This window comes from Pyrenophora tritici-repentis, chromosome 4, assembly GCF_003171515.1.
Source record: "Pyrenophora tritici-repentis strain M4 chromosome 4, whole genome shotgun sequence".
In the NCBI taxonomy this organism is placed as follows: Eukaryota; Fungi; Ascomycota; class Dothideomycetes; order Pleosporales; family Pleosporaceae; genus Pyrenophora; species Pyrenophora tritici-repentis.
The window spans coordinates 80,169-102,692 of NC_089393.1; the positions used below are offsets into that span (position 1 = coordinate 80,169).

The 22,524-nt window shown below is 51.5% G+C and overlaps 11 protein-coding genes across 11 annotated transcripts; 5 read left to right on the plus strand and 6 right to left on the minus strand.

The window, feature by feature from the left end:
* Nucleotides 1-99: 99 nt before the first annotated feature.
* On the minus strand, nucleotides 100-1,150 carry PtrM4_087940 (metallo-beta-lactamase superfamily protein; the record flags this gene model as incomplete). Its single annotated transcript, XM_001934738.1, has 2 exons — nucleotides 100-485; nucleotides 562-1,150. The coding sequence occupies 2 exons, from the start codon at nucleotides 1,148-1,150 to the stop codon at nucleotides 100-102; spliced, it is 975 nt and encodes a 324-aa protein (XP_001934773.1).
* Nucleotides 1,151-1,658: 508 nt separating this feature from the next.
* Nucleotides 1,659-3,026, plus strand: PtrM4_087950 (Sulfide:quinone oxidoreductase, mitochondrial precursor; the record flags this gene model as incomplete). The annotated part of the gene is made up of 1 exon (XM_001934737.2): nucleotides 1,659-3,026. The coding sequence occupies one exon, from the start codon at nucleotides 1,659-1,661 to the stop codon at nucleotides 3,024-3,026; it is 1,368 nt and encodes a 455-aa protein (XP_001934772.2).
* A 229-nt stretch (nucleotides 3,027-3,255) lies between these two features.
* On the minus strand, nucleotides 3,256-3,651 carry PtrM4_087960 (uncharacterized protein; the record flags this gene model as incomplete). The annotated part of the gene is made up of 1 exon (XM_001934736.1): nucleotides 3,256-3,651. One exon carries the CDS (start codon nucleotides 3,649-3,651, stop codon nucleotides 3,256-3,258), a length of 396 nt encoding a protein of 131 aa, XP_001934771.1.
* A 2,907-nt stretch (nucleotides 3,652-6,558) lies between these two features.
* PtrM4_087970 (uncharacterized protein) lies at nucleotides 6,559-6,938 on the plus strand (the record flags this gene model as incomplete). The annotated part of the gene is made up of 3 exons (XM_066106818.1): nucleotides 6,559-6,582; nucleotides 6,643-6,738; nucleotides 6,825-6,938. 3 exons carry the CDS (start codon nucleotides 6,559-6,561, stop codon nucleotides 6,936-6,938), a joined length of 234 nt encoding a protein of 77 aa, XP_065962486.1.
* A 488-nt stretch (nucleotides 6,939-7,426) lies between these two features.
* On the minus strand, nucleotides 7,427-9,415 carry PtrM4_087980 (uncharacterized protein; the record flags this gene model as incomplete). Its single annotated transcript, XM_066106819.1, has 11 exons — nucleotides 7,427-7,522; nucleotides 7,589-8,135; nucleotides 8,191-8,345; nucleotides 8,395-8,432; nucleotides 8,483-8,631; nucleotides 8,708-8,917; nucleotides 8,975-9,074; nucleotides 9,124-9,160; nucleotides 9,213-9,226; nucleotides 9,278-9,340; nucleotides 9,400-9,415. The coding sequence occupies 11 exons, from the start codon at nucleotides 9,413-9,415 to the stop codon at nucleotides 7,427-7,429; spliced, it is 1,425 nt and encodes a 474-aa protein (XP_065962487.1).
* Nucleotides 9,416-10,951: 1,536 nt separating this feature from the next.
* Nucleotides 10,952-13,536, plus strand: PtrM4_087990 (SEC23, Vesicle coat complex COPII, subunit SEC23; the record flags this gene model as incomplete). Its single annotated transcript, XM_001934733.2, has 5 exons — nucleotides 10,952-11,047; nucleotides 11,109-11,239; nucleotides 11,289-12,577; nucleotides 12,627-12,843; nucleotides 12,939-13,536. 5 exons carry the CDS (start codon nucleotides 10,952-10,954, stop codon nucleotides 13,534-13,536), a joined length of 2,331 nt encoding a protein of 776 aa, XP_001934768.2.
* Nucleotides 13,537-14,267: 731 nt separating this feature from the next.
* PtrM4_088000 (RNA-binding protein (RRM domain)) lies at nucleotides 14,268-16,175 on the minus strand (the record flags this gene model as incomplete). Its single annotated transcript, XM_001934732.2, has 4 exons — nucleotides 14,268-14,270; nucleotides 14,489-15,290; nucleotides 15,339-16,086; nucleotides 16,139-16,175. The coding sequence occupies 4 exons, from the start codon at nucleotides 16,173-16,175 to the stop codon at nucleotides 14,268-14,270; spliced, it is 1,590 nt and encodes a 529-aa protein (XP_001934767.2).
* Nucleotides 16,176-16,494: 319 nt separating this feature from the next.
* On the plus strand, nucleotides 16,495-17,284 carry PtrM4_088010 (SMN domain containing protein; the record flags this gene model as incomplete). The annotated part of the gene is made up of 5 exons (XM_001934731.1): nucleotides 16,495-16,584; nucleotides 16,632-16,708; nucleotides 16,757-16,910; nucleotides 16,966-17,095; nucleotides 17,178-17,284. The coding sequence occupies 5 exons, from the start codon at nucleotides 16,495-16,497 to the stop codon at nucleotides 17,282-17,284; spliced, it is 558 nt and encodes a 185-aa protein (XP_001934766.1).
* An 828-nt stretch (nucleotides 17,285-18,112) lies between these two features.
* PtrM4_088020 (uncharacterized protein) lies at nucleotides 18,113-19,017 on the plus strand (the record flags this gene model as incomplete). The annotated part of the gene is made up of 3 exons (XM_066106820.1): nucleotides 18,113-18,223; nucleotides 18,281-18,536; nucleotides 18,599-19,017. 3 exons carry the CDS (start codon nucleotides 18,113-18,115, stop codon nucleotides 19,015-19,017), a joined length of 786 nt encoding a protein of 261 aa, XP_065962488.1.
* A 732-nt stretch (nucleotides 19,018-19,749) lies between these two features.
* Nucleotides 19,750-20,183, minus strand: PtrM4_088030 (4F5 domain containing protein; the record flags this gene model as incomplete). The annotated part of the gene is made up of 4 exons (XM_066106821.1): nucleotides 19,750-19,790; nucleotides 19,902-19,971; nucleotides 20,041-20,055; nucleotides 20,121-20,183. 4 exons carry the CDS (start codon nucleotides 20,181-20,183, stop codon nucleotides 19,750-19,752), a joined length of 189 nt encoding a protein of 62 aa, XP_065962489.1.
* Nucleotides 20,184-22,390: 2,207 nt separating this feature from the next.
* Nucleotides 22,391-22,516, minus strand: PtrM4_088040 (uncharacterized protein; the record flags this gene model as incomplete). The annotated part of the gene is made up of 1 exon (XM_066106822.1): nucleotides 22,391-22,516. One exon carries the CDS (start codon nucleotides 22,514-22,516, stop codon nucleotides 22,391-22,393), a length of 126 nt encoding a protein of 41 aa, XP_065962490.1.
* Nucleotides 22,517-22,524: the final 8 nt, after the last annotated feature.

Below are 22,524 nucleotides of genomic sequence, written 5' to 3' on the forward strand. Positions count from 1 at the left end.
ATTCAGGATGCAAGTCTAGTCATGCGCGCATATAATATGTTATCGAAGAAAAGAACACATACAATCCCTAAAAAAAACTAACCAGACACTCCCACTTCATCACTCATCACCACCCCACCACCCCTCACTCCCACCCCTCACTCCCGGCAACCTCCCCCCCCTCACATTAACCTGCAACGCCGGATCCAATAACCCCGGCGCCTCCAACCCCGCATCCCGCTCTTGTCTCAACCTGATAAACTCCTCCTCTTCAACCCCTTGCTTAACATGCCTATTCCTCTCTTTATGATCTTGCACCGTCATCCACGGCACTGCTTCGCGAGACGCCGCGGGGTAATCATGTCCGGTCCAGATTTTGACGTGCGAGGGGAGGGAGAGCAGTTTGCGCGCGGAGAGGTAGAGCGAGGGCGCGGAGCCGCCGGGGAAGTCGCAGCGGGCGGTGCCGAGGGAGGGGTGGAGGAGGGAGTCGCCGGAGAAGATGTTGGCTGTGTGATGGTGATGTTTATCAGCGTTTTTTGTTCTAACGTGTGTGTGGTTGAAAGGATGGGGTTGACTACGTACCGCCGATTTGATACCCTACATGATCAGGCGTATGACCCGGAAGATGTATAACTCTCACGTCCAACTCGCCAACCTGAAAAGTTTCGTCGTCGTCGAAGAGTTGATCAAACACGCCTTCGTACTCCTCCGGTGGAATACCGTATTTCTGCGCAAAAAGCTCTTGCACCTGTTTAATGCGTTTGCCGATTCCAATGCGTGGTTTGGAACCCTGTTGCTGTTGGGAGAGGCGGTGTTGAAGATACGATGCTGCTGTTAGATGATCGGCGTGCGCGTGTGTTTCTAGGATCTTGTCGATGTGGTAGGCGTTTTTTGAGATGAGGGATAGGAGGGCGTCGGCGGTTGTGGTGCTGATTTTTTGGGTGGTGGGGTCGTAGTCGAGGACGGAGTCGATGATGATAGCGCGTTTTGTTGAGGGGTCTGCGACGATGTATTGCCATGTGCCTGTTTTTGGTTCGTAGATGCTGTGGATACGTGGCTCTTGGGTCGCGATGGGGTTGAGTGCTTGGTTTTTGTGGGGTGTTTGGGTGAGATGGGCGTATGGTGTTGTTGAGGGTTTGGAAACAATGCCGCTTGGCTGTGTAGTAGCCATGGTGAATGTTCGGTTGGGAAATTTGCCTGTGCCAACTCTCTTTATCGCTTGGAGGTTCCGTTGAGGTGTTCTGTTTTGTTGTTGTATGCTTCCAATTCTTGGTATAGGTAGGGTTGGTTTGGAAAGTAGAGTAATTGACCTTGTGGTAATAAATGGGACTCGTATCGGCTTCATAATCCAGCTGAGATGGTTTCACACACTGCAGTAATATCTTTCCTTAAAATTATCTATAAACCTAACCTGCGATACTGCATCATCTTATGTAGTCACATAAAATTCAATATGATGCGTCGTATAGCGCAAGGTTACAGGGTTCGGTGACTTCCATGCTTACAGAACACCGTGAGTCCCCGTTGGTCGCCGAACATGACGAGTCTCATCGTGCTCACGCCATTACATCCCTTACAAGCTATGGATCCGTTAGATGACGGTTCTTGGCTCTATATACAGTCGCTCTGGGTTTCCATGCGTTCTTGGAAATCTGCGATAAAGTTTGTTACTCGCCATCATGATGCATGCGTTGCGCAACCGCGTCGCATCGATATCCAACCAATCAATCCTCGGACACCACACTACCACCGCGTCCCGTCATCTTGCAACTGTTTTACCGGCAATTACAACGACCAAGAGTCACAAGGTTGTTGTTGTTGGTAGTGGTTCTGCCGGCATCGCCGTCAGCCATCAACTCCTCCGCAAGGGAATATTTTCCAAAAACGACATCGCAATCGTTGACCCAGCGACATGGCACCATTACCAGCCAGGTTGGACGCTCGTAGGAGGTGGCCTGAAAAGTAAGGAATGTTTCAAAAGACCTATTCACGAACTCATCGGACCAAAACTCAAGTTCTACAACAAAAGTGTCGCAGCCATTCATCCCGGGAAAAACTATTTATCCCTCGGCGATGGCAGTAAGCTTGCATACGACCACCTCGTTCTCGCGCCAGGCATCAAAATCGACTACGCCAGCGTCGACGGCCTTTCCGAAGCCATGGCAAATCCAGATAGCCCCGTCTCTTCCATTTACAGCTACGACTACTGCGATAAAGTCTCCCGAAACATCCAGCGCATGAAGAAAGGCGCTGCTCTTTTCACCCAGCCAGCAGGCATCGTCAAATGCGCGGGCGCACCCCAGAAGATTATGTGGCTCGCGCTGGACTATTGGAGAAGAGCGGGTTTATACAATTGCTCGCCGTCTCGTTCAGCCATCCAAGTCACTTTTGCCACTGGCATGCCTACTATGTTCGGCGTGCCGAAATATAGCGCTGTGCTCGACGAGTTGAGGGAGAAAAGAGGCGTAACCGGGTTATTCGAGCATAATCTCATTTCCATAAACGGGAATACCGCGACTTTTGAGCGTCCAGGTGGTGGTGGTGGGAAAGAGCTTGTAAACCGAAACTTCGATTTCCTGCACGTTGCCCCTAGAAACGTCCCGCATTCTTTTATCAAAGAAAGTGGTTTGGGGAATGAGGCCGGATACGTAGACGTCGACCCGCACACATTACGGCACAACAGATTCCACAACATCTGGTCCCTTGGTGATGCGGCGAGTTTGCCTACATCGAAAACCATGGCGGCGATAACATCGCAAGCACCCACGCTTACGCACAACATCCTGTGTAGTCTTCAGGGGGAAAATCTGACGTCGCAATACGATGGTTACACGTCGTGTCCGCTACTGACGGGGGAGAAACAGGTTCTTCTTGCTGAATTCAAATACGGCGGTGTGCCCAAGGAGACGTTTAACACGTGGCTTGGCGTCGATCAAGGTGTGCCGCGTCGGGCATTTTATCATTTGAAAAAAGACTTCTTTCCTTGGGTGTATGGGAGGTTTCATGTAACGGGTCGGTGGGGCGGGCCACAGGGCTGGATATCGTAGCGCGTGGTTGTGGGTTGGGAAAGGCATGTTGTTTTGTGGTTGGAGAATGAAGAGGGATGTACTCGGTCGTGATTTGCATGTTAGTTATGGGTTAGTTATCAATTTATCACTTTTGCGAAAATGATACAATGAGACAGTTTTTTCCCCTATATCTGTTTATCATTTATCAACTACCCCGCTCCACTACCATACCACCGGAGCTAGGTATTCCTTACTAGAAACCCCCTCTCTAGCATAAATACAATTCCTCAACTTTGACGGGCGCGGTCCAATCGCAAATGGCGTTTTTCCCGAGACTAAGCACAAAGACCTCATAGCCGGCTTGAAAAGCCGTTTGAGAAGTCGCCGACTGGGGGTTGATGAACCGGTATGACTCGCCCTCAAGCCTGACTACTTGCAAGCCGTTTGCGTAGTTTTTGTAGTTGTCGACGCCTGTCGCAACGGGCGGGGACTCGAGACGTGAACATTTTTCGTAGAGGGCCGCATCGCGTGGGTCATCGGTAGATGAACGCCCTGGGACAGAGATACGCAGTTTACGCATATCAGACCCGCTGCATTTGGGGATGTTGAACTGAGCCATTGCTGAGAGTGGGGCAAGAAAGACGGCGACGACGGAGAGTTTCATGGTGCAGACGGTGTATGGAGAGACTAGGAGGTCTACGTTGTGTTAGGAGACGAAGGTTAGGTCAATTTAAACATTACTTACAGAGTTGGTTAGGTGGTTTCACGGTCTGATTAAGAGGTTAGAGTAGCTTACCAGTGTTGGGGTTGCAGAAACTAGAGATTAAAGGAAGACGGTGTAAGATGAGGTATGTTTTAGAAAATGGCGGGAAACTCTGATATAATTTGATCGTTTTTATATACAGCAGGTTCCGCGCTCTATCCGTGCAGTACTCCGCAGAGTACACGGTCCAATCTAACCGGTGTGCGGACAATTACATGTTAGATCTACCTTCGTGCTAATACCGTAGGAGTGTCCGTAGAGTACACGATCCAATCCGATCTGTGTGCTCACAACTAGTAGATGTTGGATCTGCCCTTGTACTAATACCGTGAGAGTGTTAGGGCCGAATAATGACCGGGGTTGCGCATTCTTCTCACTCCCCATTGGATATATCGCGCAAAACCGTCATATGCTCTTACGGCCTCCAAGACTTGAACCTGCAACTAAACCGACGAGACACCTTCTCATCCGCTCCGCTAGCAGCATCGGTAATCACACAGCGAGTCGGTAGTGAAGATATCTTGAACAATGTCAGTAATTGGTGAAATCACTCGCTTTGTTCGGCTTGGGATCTGCTCGTGACGGATTAGTCGGAAGTCAGACTAGATAAGTATGTACATGAAGCTGACATTCGGCCGACTTGGTTCTTTTCGATCGCGCCGCCCAGTACACTAGTCTGTGTATGTAGTCATGAACCCCCCTGAAACGAAAGAGGGGCGGGCCACAGGGCTGGATATCGTAGCGTGTTACTTGTGGGGTGGGAAATGCATGTTGTTTTTGTAGTTGAAGGAAAACTCGGTCATTATTTGCATGTTATAGCCTTGGGAGGAGAGTAGGACAGGCTAGAACATACGCACATTAATTGATTACTTTGCGAAATGATACAACAACTGTCGGATCGTGAGTATCGGTAGGGACGTCGGCTGCTCAACACTTCGGCCCGACCTCGGCCCGACTTGCGCTGAGCTTAGGTATACCTTCGTAGCACCTATGTTCGTAGAATAATCAATCAGAACAATCACCGAACAGAATGCATTCCTAGTTATCGTCATTTCCCTTTACGCACTTAGTGCAAAGCCAACCAACAACAACACAATTATCAACATATCCGTGCATTAGCTACCCGCCCGTTTCCTAAATACCGGAGCTACGCATATCTACTACAAGACGTCTCCCTTATCTTCCAATACACGTGCTGATTAGGTTGATTTTTCCAGGCGCCTGCCAATCGCAACTTTGGTCATGACCCAAAGTGAGCAACCAACCATCGTCCAGATTCTCGCGAAAAACCGTTCCTAGGTATGTAGTAGCACTCCCAGCCTCGGCTTTGAAAAACCTGTAATGCGTTCCCCCAAGCCACATTACTAACACATTGTTTGGGAATCTTCGGAAATTGTCGACGCCTTGGTATTGCGGGGGGTCGTAGGGATACTGGCTGCATCTCTCTCGGATGAAAGCAGAGCCGCCAGCAGATCTAATTAAGCCGGTGCAGCTACCAATATGGATAGCAGCCATTACTGAGAGTGGGGCGAGCAAGATGGCGACAACGGAGAGCTTCATGGCTTAGACGTTGCGGGGGCTGGGAGGTCTGCGTATTTGTTAGAAGACGAAGTTTAGGTAAAACGTGCTGGGTGTTGAACATTACTTGCAGGATTGGGTCGGGTGGTTCACGGTCAGGTCGGGAGGTTGGAATAGCTCACGAGTGTCGGGTTGGAGACACTAGAGATCAAGGCAAGACAGGTGTGAATGAAGTATGTTGTGGAAGATGGCAGGAAATTCTAATGAATTTGATTGTCTAGTGTGGACGGAGTATGGTGTTTATATACAGCAGGTTCCGCGCTCTGCTTGCGCAGTGATCCGTAGAGTGCACGATTCATTTCGATCTGTACAGAGCATCAGAGGTTAGATCTGCTCTCGTGTTGATGCCGTGATAGTGTCAGCAGAGTACACGATCCAATCCGAGTCGTGCGGAACATCAGGTGTTGGATATGCTCTCGTATTGGTCGTACTGATGCCGTGAGAATGTCTACAGAATATGCGATTCAATCCGATTTGTGCGAACAATCAGATGCTGGATATACTTTCGTACTGATGCCGCGAGAGTGTCTACAGAGTATGCGGTCCAATCAGATTTGTGCGGGGCATCAGGTGTTGGATCTATCCTCGTACTGATGCGGTGAAAGTGAATCCGATCTGTACGGACAATTAGATGTTGGATCTGCTCTCGCACCGATGCCGCAAGAGTGTTGGAGCCGAATAATCAACGGGATGGTGCGGATCACCTCTCATTCCCATGGGATAAATATATATATCGCGCAAACCCGGCATCTGTTTTCGCGGCTCCCAAGACTTTTGCACTGCTGGTAGCATTGGTAATCGCTTCACGAGTCGGTAACTAGGTAGTTGACGAAAATCTCTTGTACATACACGAAGCTGACATTCGGCCGACTGGTTCTTTCGAATCGCGCCGCACAGGCCTCTCGTGTATGTATGTAATCATGGCCCCTGGATAGGGACGAGGTTAGTACAGGGGCAAAGACTTAGTAAGTACCGGTACTTGGTAATACGTAGTAGTACCACAGTAAAGGTTAGATCTAGCCCTTCAACTTGCTTTTCTGCAGGGGCCTTGCGCTAAGCGGGGCTGAATCGCCGCCGACCCGGAAAACGCGCTAAGCGTAGACCCTTTGGCAATCACGCGCGCCCACGCCCGCCGCTTCTTCTCTCGGCAGAACATTTTCCTTCACCTTGACCGACCCCCACCACAACTATCCCCATACCATACCAACAGAAAGCACGTCCACCTACACGATGCCTATTTCCAAAAAGGACAGAGTATGTTGCTATTCTGACACACGATCCAAAATCGCTTACTAACGACACACCAACGCGCAGATCCAGCGCGAGCACAAAAAAGCCGACAAGGCAGGTACACGAGCGCCTGTAAAAGCGAACGGACTACCGGTCAAGGCGCCAAAGCCTACGTCGATTGTAGGCAACAACTCAACTACACAGGTGTAACATCCCCGCGTACAAATAGCTGACCGCGCGCCTCTGCGATATCATTATAGTGCCAGAACTGTCGCCGCGAGATTGTAAACACCAATAAAGCGCAACTCGAAGCCCATGCCGCAAGCCACGACGCCACGCTTTGGCCCAAGGAGAAGTGCTGGCCGAACGATTACCCGTGAGCGGTGAGCGAGCGGCTACTACGAAACGGACGTCTATGTACAACGTGCATGTATGGGTTACTGCGGGGGGAAATCATCTGGCGGCGAGGAGTCTGCTTCAGTGCACTCGATGGCTGTGTTTCGGGCTGCTGCAACATTTCGGCAGTGACGCCGTTGCCTTTGAACAGAAAATGCCCTTTTTCCTAGTCTGTGTGGCATGGGGGGATGGGCATAATGGGCATCATGAGCATGCAAGTGTCAGTGGCTGCATTTCTTCGTGGGGATGATTGAGCATCACCACAGGCCAGCACATGTCCGCACAGTGCTTAGGTACTTATTACACACACTACAGTATACATGCAAACGTATTCTGCTGTTCTCACGGCGGGCCACGAACGACCAAGTTGTGCGCCCAGCTTTCACGCGTCAACCTGTCCAGGTCGGCCACTACCATACTCGCAAGTGAGCTATTACCATGTTCAGTGAGCCATTACCACGCCCAGCCATGATTATCCCGCTTTAGCCTTCTCTTCCACAACCATAGTACTCTCATTCTCAGCGCTCGGACGTGTCTCCCCCACAACGACCGTCGTCTTCCTATCAAGCTAGGCAAAAAGATCAGCACCAGGTTTACATAAAGTTACCCCACGCTCCAAAAAGAGACGACTTACCCATCTAACCAAAAACGTGTATCCAATAAACACAAACACCACTACAATCATGGTGATGCTTCCCTTCTTCCAGTACGGCACATCCGTCGCTGGATACATGACAATGCCCCACCACGTATACAACAGCTGTCCGCCCATGGCCATGGTATACATGATAACACTTCTGACGGCATCATCGCCTGCTCGCTGGCAAATTACCGTAGCCCAGCCGTACATGACGGGGTTCACGATGAAACTTGTGCCGCTGATGTAGTGGGCTGCGAAAACACCTGCGTCGGGAAGATTGCGTACGAGGAGCAGCGAGGCGGTGACGAGTTGCATGACTCCGGCGAAGATGACCATGGGGAGACGGTGGCCGGTGTGATCGATGAAGGCGCCCGCGAGTATCTGCGACACGACTGCGACGGCTTGGATGCCGAGTGGGTACGTGTTGATGGCGGATTGAGAGAAGCGCTTCTTGTTGTACTTGAGCCAGAGGAGGAACATGCCCTGGAAGGCGAAAGCCTCGAGCATTGCGCTGACGACTGAGAAGCCCGTGAGGATGTATCTGTAGGAGATGGGTGTCAGCAACGGCGTCCTTTGATTATGCAATAATTCCTTACATTGTCGGTGTCGCGAGAAGTCGCTTGGCAAGGCTCTTGAACTCGATGTTATGCGTGTCTGCCTTCTTGGGGGGGAGACGACTCATTGCGAACTGTACCTCCTGCTTACTGAGGTACGATACCTTTGTCGACTCTGGAAGATCGGGAAAGGTGAACTTTGATCGTTAGATGTTGAGGTCTAAAGCATTCGCTTCATAGACTTACAAAGCCGAAAAGACCGATGGGTATTCCCATGAGGCCGTCTGCGTATCTGTTAGCGACATGATGTGCCCACGATACAGGGTACACATACCAATGAGAAACACCCATTGCCAGCCTTTCAGCCCTGCATGGCCTTCCATTGTCTTGTGCATAGCCGTCATCATCAAGCCTGCAAACATACTTCCGACTTGTCCGACGGCAGTGAAGATGGCAGCTCGTTTCGCGATTTCCGAGGGTTTGCTAGAAATCATAAGCCTTGTGCTTTGTGAAGCTGACGATGTGGAATGCATCAGGTATGCGACAAGGTCCAACTTACTACCAAGATCCCAAGACGTAAATTGATCCACTGTACACACTAGCTTCCAAGAAGCCTTGGAGGAAGCGTACAGCACAGAGTTGTTGATAGTTTTTGCATGCCGCCGAACACATGGTCATGCCGGACCAGAGAGTCAGAGTGAGAGGAAGCCATATGCTGGGGCGGACTTTCTGGATGATGAGACCGTGCGGAATTTGGCCAACAACGGAGCTGTGAAGTTCTTAGTTGGATACGACCAACGCGGAGATTATGAGATAGAAGACGCACCCCGCAGTGAACATTGACAGCAGAACGCTGTACTCGTTCCCCTTGAGCTTGAGATCTTCACGTAAGCCGGCGACATAAGCATTTGCAAAGGCTTGGCGATCTGCTCCTTGTCAGGATACGACACTCATCCAGTCCATAACAACACTCACCTAAATAGTTGAAAAAGTAGCAGGCACAACAATAGACCTAGCAAAAAGACTTAGTGATCATGAACAGTCGTTACTGCGAGCGAACAAACCATGATGAAAAAGTCTAGTCACATGATCATTAGTCTTGCAGTGCCGATGAAGGAGATGCACGTACCAAGCTTAAACACAAGCTTCCTCTCCATTGTTTTTGCGGCATCGCCAGTACCAGCTTTACGCCCTGCACATGCACATGAGCACTCCAGTAATCCCACCCGTTTTCAAGCCGGTTATACTTACACGCCAAAACACCCATCTTCGGTGGTGGATTCTCGCAGATCAGATAAAGAGAATGATTACTGATTATCAGATCCGGACGCTCAAGGGGCTTTTATCTGATCTGATACAAGGACCGAGCGGTAGGGCCGAGTTCGCAGAATTTTCTCCGGCCGTGGGGGATCACTCAACTAAGCATCGGCCCGTCCTTGGAGGCGTTATATTTGGCGCCTTGGCTGCCGTTTGGGGAGTATATCCGTTTGTCAGCGCGGCTGAACATGAGAAAAGTCGCGAGAATGGGCTGTTCTTTTACGTCCTAGCCAAGGTACACCCTAAAATGGAAATAGATATCCCGTGCGAACATTGGAGAGATAGCGGGGTGGCTATGGGTATGACAGAAGCATAACAACGACGTGTTGAGAGCCATAATGAGAATCTCATTGAGGACGTGCCAGGATGAAGGAAATATGCATAAGTCAGGCAAAGACTGCGATGATTTCGATTGATATGACCTACTCCAGCCTTGTAGGGAAGCACAAAGCGGCTGTAGCAATATCCAATGGAGTATCTTCGGCATTATGAAAGACAGGATAGAAATAGCAAAGGAGCGCGCGAGAGACGTGATGCAAGTTCAGCGGTACAGTCTGCACCTCTTCCAGTCGGAAGCCTCTCAAAGACTCCGTCATTGAGGGCGACAATCATGTTGTATGTCGCGCTTAGCGCACGACACAGGTTGCTTGGAAATCCTATATCAGGATGCAGCCGTTCATGGACGGTATCTCACGAACTCACATGGACGATACCAGTGACCAGGAGCAGCAGTGGTACACTCCGCGAACGGGGGTATCGTCCAGGTACCACTACCGCTCGGTATGACGCGTGATGGACTACGATACGTGGGCATCAGACATAACTAGAGACGCGTCAAGAAGTCGTAGAACGAACAAGGTACTGCGAAACGACTGCCTAATTGTCACCGTACTATACGACAAACACCTGACGTGTTCGCGTGGATGTGACCTCTGCTGATTCCCAACCTCTCAGTATACTCGGAACGAGTTTTCCAGATCGGGCGCCCAGCCATGGGTCTAAATCTCTTCTACGCGCAGCGCGAAAACAGGCTCATTCATTGAAGAACTGGGAGCCTGCCGTTAAGTAGTGTTTGTGTTGCTGGCGGTGATGGAAGAGAAAAGATTGGAGGCGAGGAAAATCAACGGTTTTGAAGCAGGGCTCGGCGGGGACGGCTAGTCCGGATTGGGCGAGCTAGTTCAAGAACATCTGGCCGCATCGCCAACTCCAGTACCCACGCCATTGCTGGACTGCTGGAGCATTCGAGACGTTGCAATATTGTGCAATTGCAGCCTAGAAGCAGGGCTTATTGCCACGTCTTCTCGTAATATACATATATCAACGCTCCGGGCTGCGACTGCCAGATTCCACCCCGACCCCACCAAAATCTCCCACCGTGGGTGCCCGGCCCAGTATACCTAACACCTCCCTCACCACCGCCGACATTCCGTCTCGATAACGCCAGTAGACTATACAAGCACCACAAGAGTCTCCAAGTCCGCGCAATATGGCTGACTTCGACGCGCTCAAGGATCAGTGGAGCGAAATTGAGGATAGAGATGGCATCCGCCTCAGTTGGAACACGTTTCCCAGTTCGCGCATGGTACGGCAGCCAGGCGCTCTCTATGTATTGTTCCAGTCGAACACACACTGACTCGGACTAGGAAGCTTCCCGTCTTGTCGTGCCCATCGGCGCGCTTTACACACCTCTGAAGGAGAAGACGGACACTCCTCTGCTTCAATACCAGCCTGTCGGATGCCGGGCACCATGCAAGGCTGTCCTCAACCCCTTCTGGTACGCTATTCGGTATTTGCAAACACAATCAAAGCTAACAAGATCTCAGCCAGATTGACATGCGCGCGCGTGTGTGGATATGTCCCTTCTGCCTCAGCCGTAATGGTCTCCCACCGCACTACAAGGACATCTCTGCGGAGCAAGTCCCCCCAGAGCTTCACGCCAATAGTACCAGCATTGAGTACTGCTTCCCCGCGCCCGTTCAAACGCCTCCCATCTTCATCTTCGTCGTGGACACATGTCAGGAAGAGGACAGTCTGAAGGCACTCAAGGACTCGATTATCATGAGTTTGAGCCTGCTTCCACCATATGCTTTGGTTGGCCTGATTACATACGGTACCATGACCCAAGTTCACGAGCTAGGCTACACCGAATGCGCCAAGTCCTATGTCTTCCGCGGCAGCAAAGACTATGCCTCCAAGCAGGTCCATGAGATGCTTGGGCTCAGCTCCATGGCCGGTCGACCGGGCGTTCCGCAACAGCAGCCTGGCCGTCCCCCTATGGCACCCCCAGGTGGAGCCAACACACGCTTCATCCTCCCGATATCGCAGTGCGAATTCCAATTGACCAACGCCCTCGAGTCCCTCCAGCGCGACCCCTGGCCCGTCGCCAACGACAAGCGTCCGTTGAGATGTACCGGTGTAGCTCTCAGTGTAGCTGCTGGACTCTTGGAGACACAGTTCATAAACACTGGTGCTCGCATCATGCTCTTCAGCGGTGGCCCAGCAACCGAGGGCCCTGGTATGGTCGTCGGTCCCGAACTGCGCGAGCCTATGCGATCCCACCACGATATCGACCGCGACAACATCAAATACTACAAGAAGGCGTTGAAGTTTTACGAGGGTCTTGCGAAGCGCGTTTCCCAAAATGGCCATATTGTCGACATCTTTGCCGGATGTCTAGACCAGGTTGGTCTGCTCGAAATGCGGGGACTTGCGAACACGACTGGTGGACATATGATCTTGACGGATAGTTTCACCTCGTCCATGTACAAGCAGTCCTTTGCGCGAGTATTCAACAAGGATGCAGACGACAACCTTCTAATGGGCTTTAATGCCGAACTGGAGGTCTTGACAACCAAGGAGCTCAAGATCACCGGCCTTATCGGTCATGCCGTCTCGCTGAACAAGAAGTCCGTGTCAGTCGGCGAAACCGAGTGTGGTATTGGAAACACATGCGCGTGGAAGATGTGCGGTATTGATCCCGAGGCTTCATATGGTGTCTACTTCGAGATCGCTGGTCAAGGAGGGCCGAATCAAATGCAGTCGGGACAGCAACAGGCGCTGATTCAATTCCTCACACGCTACCAGCACTCAGCCGGCCAATATCGCCTGAGAGGTATGTTAATCAAGCAGGCAAGACTGGGTATAAATGCTAATGTTTACAGTTACCACCGTCGCCCGGCCTATGAGCGGTCCCTCCGGCGATCCCGCCATCGCGCAGTCATTCGACCAAGAAGCTGCCGCCGTACTAATGTCGAGAATAGCCGTCTTCAAGGCGGAGGTTGATGACGGTCCAGATGTTTTGCGCTGGGTCGACCGTATGCTTATCAGACTGTGTGCCCGCTTTGCCGAGTACAGGAAAGACGATCCATCGTCATTCAGGTAAGCACCTCTCCGCTCCCTAAACATTGAGAAGCTGCGAGCTTTCCCGGCTTTTTCTTGTATCCAGTCTGAACATATGCTGACTCTTCGCACAGGCTCGAGAAGAACTTTACGCTCTACCCGCAATTCATGTTCCATCTTCGTCGGTCACAATTCCTACAGGTCTTCAACAACTCGCCCGATGAGACGGCCTTTTACCGACACGTAATGAACCACGAGGACGTCAGCAACTCTCTTATCATGATCCAACCAACACTGGATAGCTATGGTTTCGACCACGAAGGCGGACAACCTGTACTCCTCGATTCCAGCTCGATCCAGTCCGAGACGGTCCTGTTGCTCGACACCTTCTTCCACATCCTCATCTTCCACGGCGAGACTATGGCCGAGTGGCGCAAGGCAGGCTACCAAGAACAAGAGGGTTACGAGAACTTCAGGGAGCTCTTGGAGGCACCGAAAGAGGATGCCAAGGAGTTGATTCAAGACCGCTTCCCACTGCCTCGATTCATCGTCTGTGACGCTGGTGGCTCGCAGGCCCGTTTCTTGCTCAGCAAGCTTAATCCGTCCACTACACACACTTCTGGCACCTACGGAGGCGTTGCGCAGACTGCGCAAACAATCTTCACGGACGATGTTAGTCTGCAAACTTTTATGGATCACCTCATGAAGCTTGCAGTGTCGGGCACCAGTTAAGAAGACAAGGACTTTTTTTAGAATGGGTCAGCAAGCGCAAGAAAGGCAGTGCAGTGTACTTGTGGCATTTTGTGTGTGTGTGTGTGTTTTATATGATTAGCGAAGAAATGAAATCCTTGAAAGTCCATGGAATCTTCACACTCCATTTGTCAACATTTTACAAAAAAAATCTAACCCAAGTTGATATCGATGCTTGTTACTAGATATTAACACCGCAATATCTGTATCTATAACGGCAAGCAGTACAAAAAAGCAATCTAGACGTCATCCATCCCAACACCTTATACGCACACAATAAGTAAATGACAGGATTCAGAATCGTTCGGCATCATTATCATCACACAACGAAGACGCAAATGACAAATCACAACAAACAAAGGCGATGATATAATTGATTGAAACCATGGCATTTTTGATTGATTGGTACTAATATACCATACCACACCACACACACACACGCTTTTTTGTTCCTTGCTCTCTCTCTCTCGTACGTACCCAGCCAACCAACGCCTAAGTAGCGCATTGGAAAATTGGGGTTATGTTATTGAAACACGAACGATGGACAGACGTATGTATGTGTGACGATGATGATGATGATGATGACAAAAGGTAAGTCGCAGTCGAGTCGGGTCGGGTCATTGAACATGTACATGAAAATCCGAATCTCCCTTTTTTCCCTCAACTCCATCTGAGATATGTATCTGACGGTCAAAACATTTTATGCTTGGAATCTACTTATGCAGAGAAGACGAACACTTGACGCCGAGACGAGACAGAGTACGAAAGTTTACGCCTTTGCCTTTTTGGCTTTCTTAGGCTTTGCGACGGCCTTTGTCTTCTTCTTCTTGTCTTCGACGACGTTGTCTTCTTCTTCTTCTTCTTCGGCGATGAGTTCGGGCGTGGGGAGTATTTCCTTCTTGGTTCTCTTGCTCTTGCGTGCGGGTTCTGCGACGGCGGCAGGCTCCTCCTCTTCGGTGACGGTGGCAGCGGGGGTGTCAAGGGCAACGTCCGACTTGCGCTTCTTGTCTTTTTTGGTCTTCTTGTCTGCGATGGGTTCAGTCACTACGGTGACTTGCTCGACTGCGACAGTGGGCTCCTCGGCTGCCTTTGCCTTTGTGGCCTTCTTGCCCTTTTTGGCTGGTGCGGGTGAGACGGCCTCTGTGACTGTGAGGGTCTCGGTTGATTCAACGCCAGCCTTTGCGGCCTTCTTTCCCTTCTTTCCCTTGGGGGCCTCAGCGACGGGAGCTTCTTCCGCTAGTGTCTCGGTGAGGAGCTGTTGGGGCTCTGCGGCCTTGAGCGTAGTTTGCTTTGGAACGCTGTCAACGGTCTTGAGTGCAGGCGCCTCGAACTCGTAGTCAAAGGTCTCCTTAAGCTCCTTTGCCTTGCTAGTCCGCCTCTTGTTCTCCGTCTCAACGCGCTTTTCCCATTGAGCCCGCTCAGCGCCACGTTCCATCTCCAGACCAGCCTTCTTGTTACGAGGGTCGACCTTGAACCGGTCTTTTCCACCCTTGAAGAGATCGGGGTGTACTTGATCGGTGGGGATCAGGTGGACCTTGAGGATGTGGCCGAACAGCAGGTAGTTGTTCATGGTTCGCGCGACAATGTCAGCGACTTCTTGGGATTGGAACTCGACGAAAGCGTAGTGCTTGGAGGCGCCCGTCTTCTTGTTGCGCGACAGACGTAGCTTGTTGACCTTGCCGAACTGGGAGAAGTACTTCTTCATCTGTGATTCGAAGAAACCGCGGGGTACACGACTGGAAGAAAGGTTAGCAAGGCACTAGCATCTCATGTGATGTACATACCCAACATAGATGACACCCGGCTGGTTGGACTTGGGGGCGTTCTCTGCCTCCTTGATTGCTTTCCGCTGCTTCGCGCTGAGCTTGGGGACCTTTGCATCCTCGTCGAAGTTGAGGTCGTCGTCCGCATCCGTATCGTCGTCGCTGAAGCCAGCAAGTAGGGCAGCTGTTTGGTCGTCCTCAGCAGCGTCCTCAGCGTCCTCGGCGTCCTCAGCACCCTCAGCATCTTCAGCAGCGTCTTCGACTACTGCAACCTCAGTGACTTGGACTTCGGGCTCAGGCGCCTCCTGCTTCTTGGCTGCCTTGGCCTTCTTTGGCTTTGTGACGGTGATGGTCTCTTTTACGACAGTGGTAGTTTCCTCGGCAGGTGCAGCATCAGCCGTCTTGGTCTTCTTGGTCTTCTTCACCTTTTCCTTGGGCGCTTCCACGACGACTGTCTCCTCTGTGACAGCGGCCTTGGCCTTCTTTCCCTGCTTCTTGGGCTTCTCTTGCACCTCGGTGACCTCGACCGCCTCAGCGACAGGCTCAGCAGCCACCTCATCGACCTTTGTGGCGGCTTTGCTCTTCTTGCCCTTTTTCGGCTTCACAGCTTCGGCAACGGGCGCCTCTTCCTCCACGACGTCGTCAATTTCCATAAAGTCAGCGGCTTGTTTGCGCGCTGATTTCCTTGTCGGCTTGGCATCGGCCACAACGGCAGCAACATCGTCGGATTTTCTAGCCTTCTTCGCCTTGGGCGCTGCCTCTGATGCGCCTGTCGAGAGTCAGTGAAGTGCTTTACGAATATCAGACACGTGACTGCTCACCCTTGCGCTTCTTGCTCTTGGTATCGTCGGCGGCCATTGTAAATAATGCACCTGAAATCCTTGTCGTGTGTGATGCGCGGTTGTTGCGCGCAAAGGTGGTGTGGAGAGCTCGAGCGCGGGAACTTTTTTCGACACAGTCGCGCTAACTACTGTAGTGGACCCTCGCCAAGGTCGACTATCAGCAGCAGCTTACAACCACGCGGCGAAAGCACCTCTCCGAGCTTACGATTCACAAAACACTTGACGGAACGAACCGCCGTGTTGACCGGCTGATCTCTTACACTTGTGTTTATGCAAGGGGTTCTGACAATTCAACACCTAATCTTGCCAAGTTTGCTCGGCGTATCTGCACCAACATGGCACCAATCGTTGACATGAGCGACAAGAACGCGTGGGACGATTCTGTATTGATCGACTCGTGGGACAATGCTGTCAACGAGTACAAGGTAGGAGAATCGGTTTCATTGATAAATGCAAACTAAGACGCTTCTAGAAGTATCATAGCATCCACCAGTCGGGTAAGCGATTGGAAGACGTCTTGACCACAGAGGAGCTGAAAGAGCTGCGAGAGTACGTGTTCGCCAGTCAGGGATTTCGTCATGGTGTTGACGTTTGCAGAGACTACGGAGATCTAATGGAGGACGGCGAGGTGGAGACGGCCTCGGGAGCGGCAGAGAGCAACAGTGTCGCGGATCGTGACAGTACCGAAATATTGCATCCACAGACGCAGACAAATAGAGGTGCCGCGCCTGTGCCCACCAGCCCTATGCAGGTACGTGATTGAAATTCGAAACGTCGAGTACCGAACCCTGTCTGACAAAAACCAGGGACCAGATAGTGCGGACCAGCAACAGCAACAACGGCTGCAAGACCCGTCACCGAGCGTTGAGGCTCTTTCTGCGCCACATGCTACCGAGACGCTGGCCGATGCTCTACCCCAGGCTATTCTTGGAACGGGTACGTTGTTACTTTTGACAGTCGTTCACTCCCCTCAGTGCGGGAGCGCGGTGACGGTTAACGGCGTACTGACTATCCACAGTTCAAGATGAAAAGATGAAAAACATGATGATGTCTTGGTATTTTGCTGGCTACTACACTGGTTTGCACGCGGGCCAGCAACAAGCACGCAAGGACGCCAACCAGTAAATTCGCGCGCAATGACAAAGTGGCCATCTGAAATCGTGGCTGGCGCCGTAGAAGTGCGAAGCAGCAATGGCGAGGCTTGCATGTCACCAATGTGTCAACTATCGCGAGCCAATGGGGGTAAGGGTGCCCGTCTGCTCTACCCTGTCGCGCGACTAACCACCCAACAGTTCTTGCCTCAAAACCTCGGGAATGGAGGCTGCGAGATCATGGCTTACAATTCATCATGCGGCTCGCAGCTATCCAGTTCATCGCCCAGGCATCTTGCGTAGCTGTGTCCTTGCGATTATGGCTTTTGTAATCGTTATATTACTGCATGGGGTTTAGCCACGGCAAAGCGCGACAGGTCTGCGACACCACTGCGACAATCTCGAACCCCCCACCGGGAACCTCCAACATTTGAAGCATCAAACTATCCCAGCCACATGCCCAACTGGGTACGCATCGCCAGAATCTTTCCACTCTTGCAGCCGATCACCCGTTTCCTGTAGTCTTATGCCCAGTGTCAGGGGTCCGTGTTTCGCCATTGGGCGCGATCGGCCTGCACGCCTTTTAGAAGCAACAATCTCATGCGTGGATTTAAGGACTCCTGTCCCAGGCATACATTTCCCTCGCCATCTGATCGTTTGCCTCATAATACCGGTGTCGCACTATCACCTTTTCTCTCTCTCATCTCCTTCTAACTGTTCGAGCCGGTACTCGTAGTGCCTTTCAATCCTTTAACCACTCCCACTTTTCAACGCCTTTTCGACGTATATCCATTCTTTGCCCGCAGTGCAGGCTTACGCTCTCTTAACGACACTTTTTTACACGCCAAACAACTTAGTCATAATGAAGTACTTCGCTGCTCTTTCCGTGGCCGCTGCCACTGTTGTCTCAGCCACCGAGATGCAGGTGATGCCTCTTGCTCCCGCTCCCGCCGCAGGCCCAGCGACACATACCGTACGTTTTTTTCTTTCCACAATGATTTTCCAGAGAATTCCACCTAACACACAGCAGGTAGTTGTTGGTGGCTTGAAGGCAGTCGAAACCGGCATGGCGGCCATCCTAGGATACAACCCCGAGTCCATTACCGCCAACGTCGGTGACATGGTGCAATTCGTCTTCATGCAGAAGAATCACACGGCCACGCAATCGACCTTTGCCAACCCTTGCAAAAAGATGGACGGAGGCATGGACTCTGGTTTCATGCCCAACCCAGAGGGCAAGGACGGCGTAACCTGGAACATGACGGTTGAGACACAGGAGCCGCTCTGTAAGCACATTCCCATGTCATTACAAAGCAAGGGCGAGCAGAAAGCTAACAAAGGCGAATAGGGTTCTACTGCAAACAGCAAAACGGCATCCATTGCGGAAAGGGCATGGTCTTCAGCATCAACGCCGCTACAACCGGTAACAAGACCATGGCCGACTTCAAGCAACTCGCCATCAAGACCAACGGCACCAGTCTCGTAGCAGGCGACATCCTCTCCGCCGACCCCGCTGCCGCCGCTGCTCCTACTACCGTCACCATCTCCGCCGGTGGAGGTGGTGGTGGTGCTGCTGCCACTGGCACAAACACTGGAAGCGCCGCTGCTGAGGCAACTCCCCCTCCTCCTCCCGCTACCGTCGTCGCTGGCACAGGTGTCGACGGCCAGGGCGCCGCATGCTCATGCTCATGCCTGTGCGGCATCGCTGCCTTCCCGCAGAACGCGGCCATCAACAACTTTGGTGGCTTTGCCGGCATGATTGCGTAAGCACACGCTTTTACGCTTTTCAACGAATTTGGGGGGTTTCGATATAGGCTAGGGCTTTTTTAATGAGGGTTGGCGAGAGTTGACAAGAAACACTTTCTTATGACGATGAACGGGGTTCCGACGGAAGCTTCTGGTTTAGCCAACGTCGTGGACATTAACCTATATCATTTTTTTCACACACGATTTTCTTCTTTGGCGTTCGCATTATACCGTACTCCTCCTCTCGTTGCGATGGTTTTGTTGGCCGCACGAGCAAGGGGGGCTTTCTTGTTGGGACCAACGGGGATTTGATTTGACCCGGTCGGTCGGTTGGTTTGGTTTGGGCTGTAAAACTTGTAGTATTAGGAGCTTGAATCCAAGAGATTGCACTTTTTCCAACCTTGACTTGACCTCCGCTTCATCGTGATGATATACCTATTCTTGATTTCTAAGCCAGAAAGATAACTTGACATACATGACCGGCTAAGTAACTCGGCGGTAAACTGTGGGCGCAATGGGCACATCACCACCGCATTGGAAAATCAGCAATCAGTGTATTCAAGTATCCAAGGAGTAGGTAGCCCCAATAACACCACCTCATCACGCCTTTACCATTCAAACCCCCGCTGAAAAAAAAAACTCCCGCTTGGCCTCGATGATGCGTGTCCCCAGTCTAGATTGCGTGGCCAGTTGTCGCGTCGCGGTCGACAGTGGTTTCGCGGCACCGCCTCAGCCCAGTCTGACCCTGACCGCTCATTTCTTGGCGCCTGCTTCAGCCGCCTTCTTCGCCTCGGCTGCAACACGCAAAGTCAGCGCGTGGCGGCTTGGAAGTGTATGTACAAGATAAAACTCCGGCTCTGCAGGGATATAAAAGGGGGAAGGGGCGGTAGGAATTATTAACATACCAGCTGCTTGCTTCGCGCGCATGATCTCTGCTACAGACTCCTTGGTTCGGGCAAACTCGGTGCCGGATTGCTACACATCATCATCCCCCTTGGTTAGTCACCATGGTTTTTCCCCGGGCCTTTCACCGGCTTCACGTACAGTGTTCTTTCCTTTCTATATCGTCTTGTTAGTTTTAACTTGCGATATGTGTGATGTGGGTTGTGAATGAAGAGACGTACCTTTCCCGCCTCGGCCTTGAGGTTCTTTTCCCTAGCCTTTTCGCGCTGGTTACCACGAGCCATTTCGGACTTTTGTTCTGCGACGGAAATGGAAAAAAATTTCTTGGGTTTTGAGGTAGCAGCGTGTGGCAGCTGTGAGTTGCTGCGAGAGGATTTTGTTTGAACTGAGAGCGTCGTCGGGGGAATAAAAGAGTAAGTGGTGTAAGCTGCGACACTTGTCTGATAAAATAGCGCGCGTTGTTTGGGTCGCCCTGGCCAATCGAGGCTAGGGAGGGCAATCGGGGGCTAGATCGAGGGAAGTTCGGAAGCGGCCGATTCGGGGCTTCTATCGCCACGTGAAGAGACGTCCACACTCGTCGTTGCTTCACAAAGTTGTGGTTTACGTTTGTTCTTTGAATGTTTCGCATTGCATTGCGGAGTTTATCATCTGTGTTTGTTTTAGGCCACCTTCGTGATGTGCGATCCCGCTGTTACTGGTTGCTATGAGCGAACAACTGCGGATTCTATGCGATTCTATAAACCCCAGCTTTGAGGGGCATCGCTTCAGACGGTCGTTTACACCAAATGTATTAACAAGCGCTTTCTCCTCGGCATTCTCATGGAAAGGAACTGGGACTACTAATTTTGGGAGAGGAATAGTCAGTAGCACACGCGAAATGGTGGGCACCTATTCAGGACAGCGAAAGAAGAGTCACCAAAAACATTTCGCGACATGTCAATCACACCAAAAACTGACTTGTTGTGTCCAAAGATGTATATGTAGTGCTACAAGTTGCCGATACATGCAAACACCTGATCAAGTAAACGACGTCTCCTTCAACCCTCTTACACTATCCGCGTCGTCCTACCATGATTCACGATCCTCAATATCGTTTCTCTACCAATTTGTCTCATTGACAACATGTACAAATTACACTCGCATAACGTCGTCTTTTACAACCAATCCATGGCTGTACCGGGTCTCGCTACCCCCCTGCCAGAAGCGACTCGCAGCATCATGATCCCATGTCGCACAGATATACCACAACACTCTATCATCACCGTCAACCCCGTTCAGTATACAATCCCGGTACCACACACTCGGAACCCCGTCCGATGAAGCCGCTGTAGCCTCGCGATCCTGCCACTGTGCTTGGCCTGTTGTCTGGATTGGCGATATATTAGCAATCTGTAGCCGATTGGGTATATTGGCTTGCAATATGCGAGCATCATCACCCGCGAACGCCTCTTAACTGTACATATGTATACAAAACCTCAGCGTGGTACAGGTATATAGATGTAATCAGTTCCGGTATTCTACAAGCAACCTCATTCCTTCAACAACACCTTCCGATTCTATCTCCGTCTCCATCACACAACATGGCTCGCACTACTGCGCTTCTCCTCTCCCTCCTCGCAGGCCAAACATGTGCTCACACGTTCATATGGGTAACCTCACCCCACCTCACCAATCCCATCCCCACCCCTTCCTAACCACCAACCAATCCCAGGGCGTCTTCGTCAACGGCATCGACCAAGGTACATTCCGCGGCATCCGTATCCCCGCCTACAACGGCCCCTTCGGCCGCGGCGGCTACAACAACTCGCCCGTCAAAGACCTCGCCTCCATCGACATGCGCTGCAACGTGCTCGGCGACCTGCAAGCCCACGACACCATCAAAGTAAATCCAGGCGACAACCTAACACTAGACTGGCACCACGAAACACGCAGCGATGCCGACGATGTGATTGCGAGCTCGCACCACGGACCGTCGATGGTGTATATATCGTCTGATCCCCCGACCAACGACTCCTTTGTTAAGATATGGCATGAGGGCAAGTATCAGGCGAACCCCTTTCCACAGCCGGGGCTGTGGAGTACGACGGGTGATGTTGCGAAACGCGCTGGGCATATGAATGTTAGAGTGCCGGCGGGACTGAAAGCGGGATTCTACCTCATCCGCGCGGAGATGGTGGGTCTGCACGAGGCGGATGTGAGTTTTGCGCAAAACCCGAGGCGAGGCGCGCAGTTCTATCCGGATTGTGTGCAGATTGAGGTTGTGGGGGATGGGGATGTTGAACTACCTAGGGGAGTCGGGTTTCCGGGTGCGTATTCGTATGAGGATCCGGGTGTGGTGCATAATGTGAGTTTTTTGTGATGATGATGATGATGATGATGAAGTGCTGATGAGGGGGGTTACGAGGTGTGCTGATTTTTTGTGATGTGATTAGGTGTATTGCTCTACGGAGACGGTGAAACCAAGGTCTTCTACTACGTCTTGTGTTACTGACTATGTTATCCCTGGGCCTACGGTTTGGTCTGGTGCTTGGCCTGAGACTACAGCGATGTCTGTCGGGCCTGTCAAGGGTGTTACTACAGCGACGGCATGGAGTACGTGGATTGGCACTGACAGCATGGTGACGA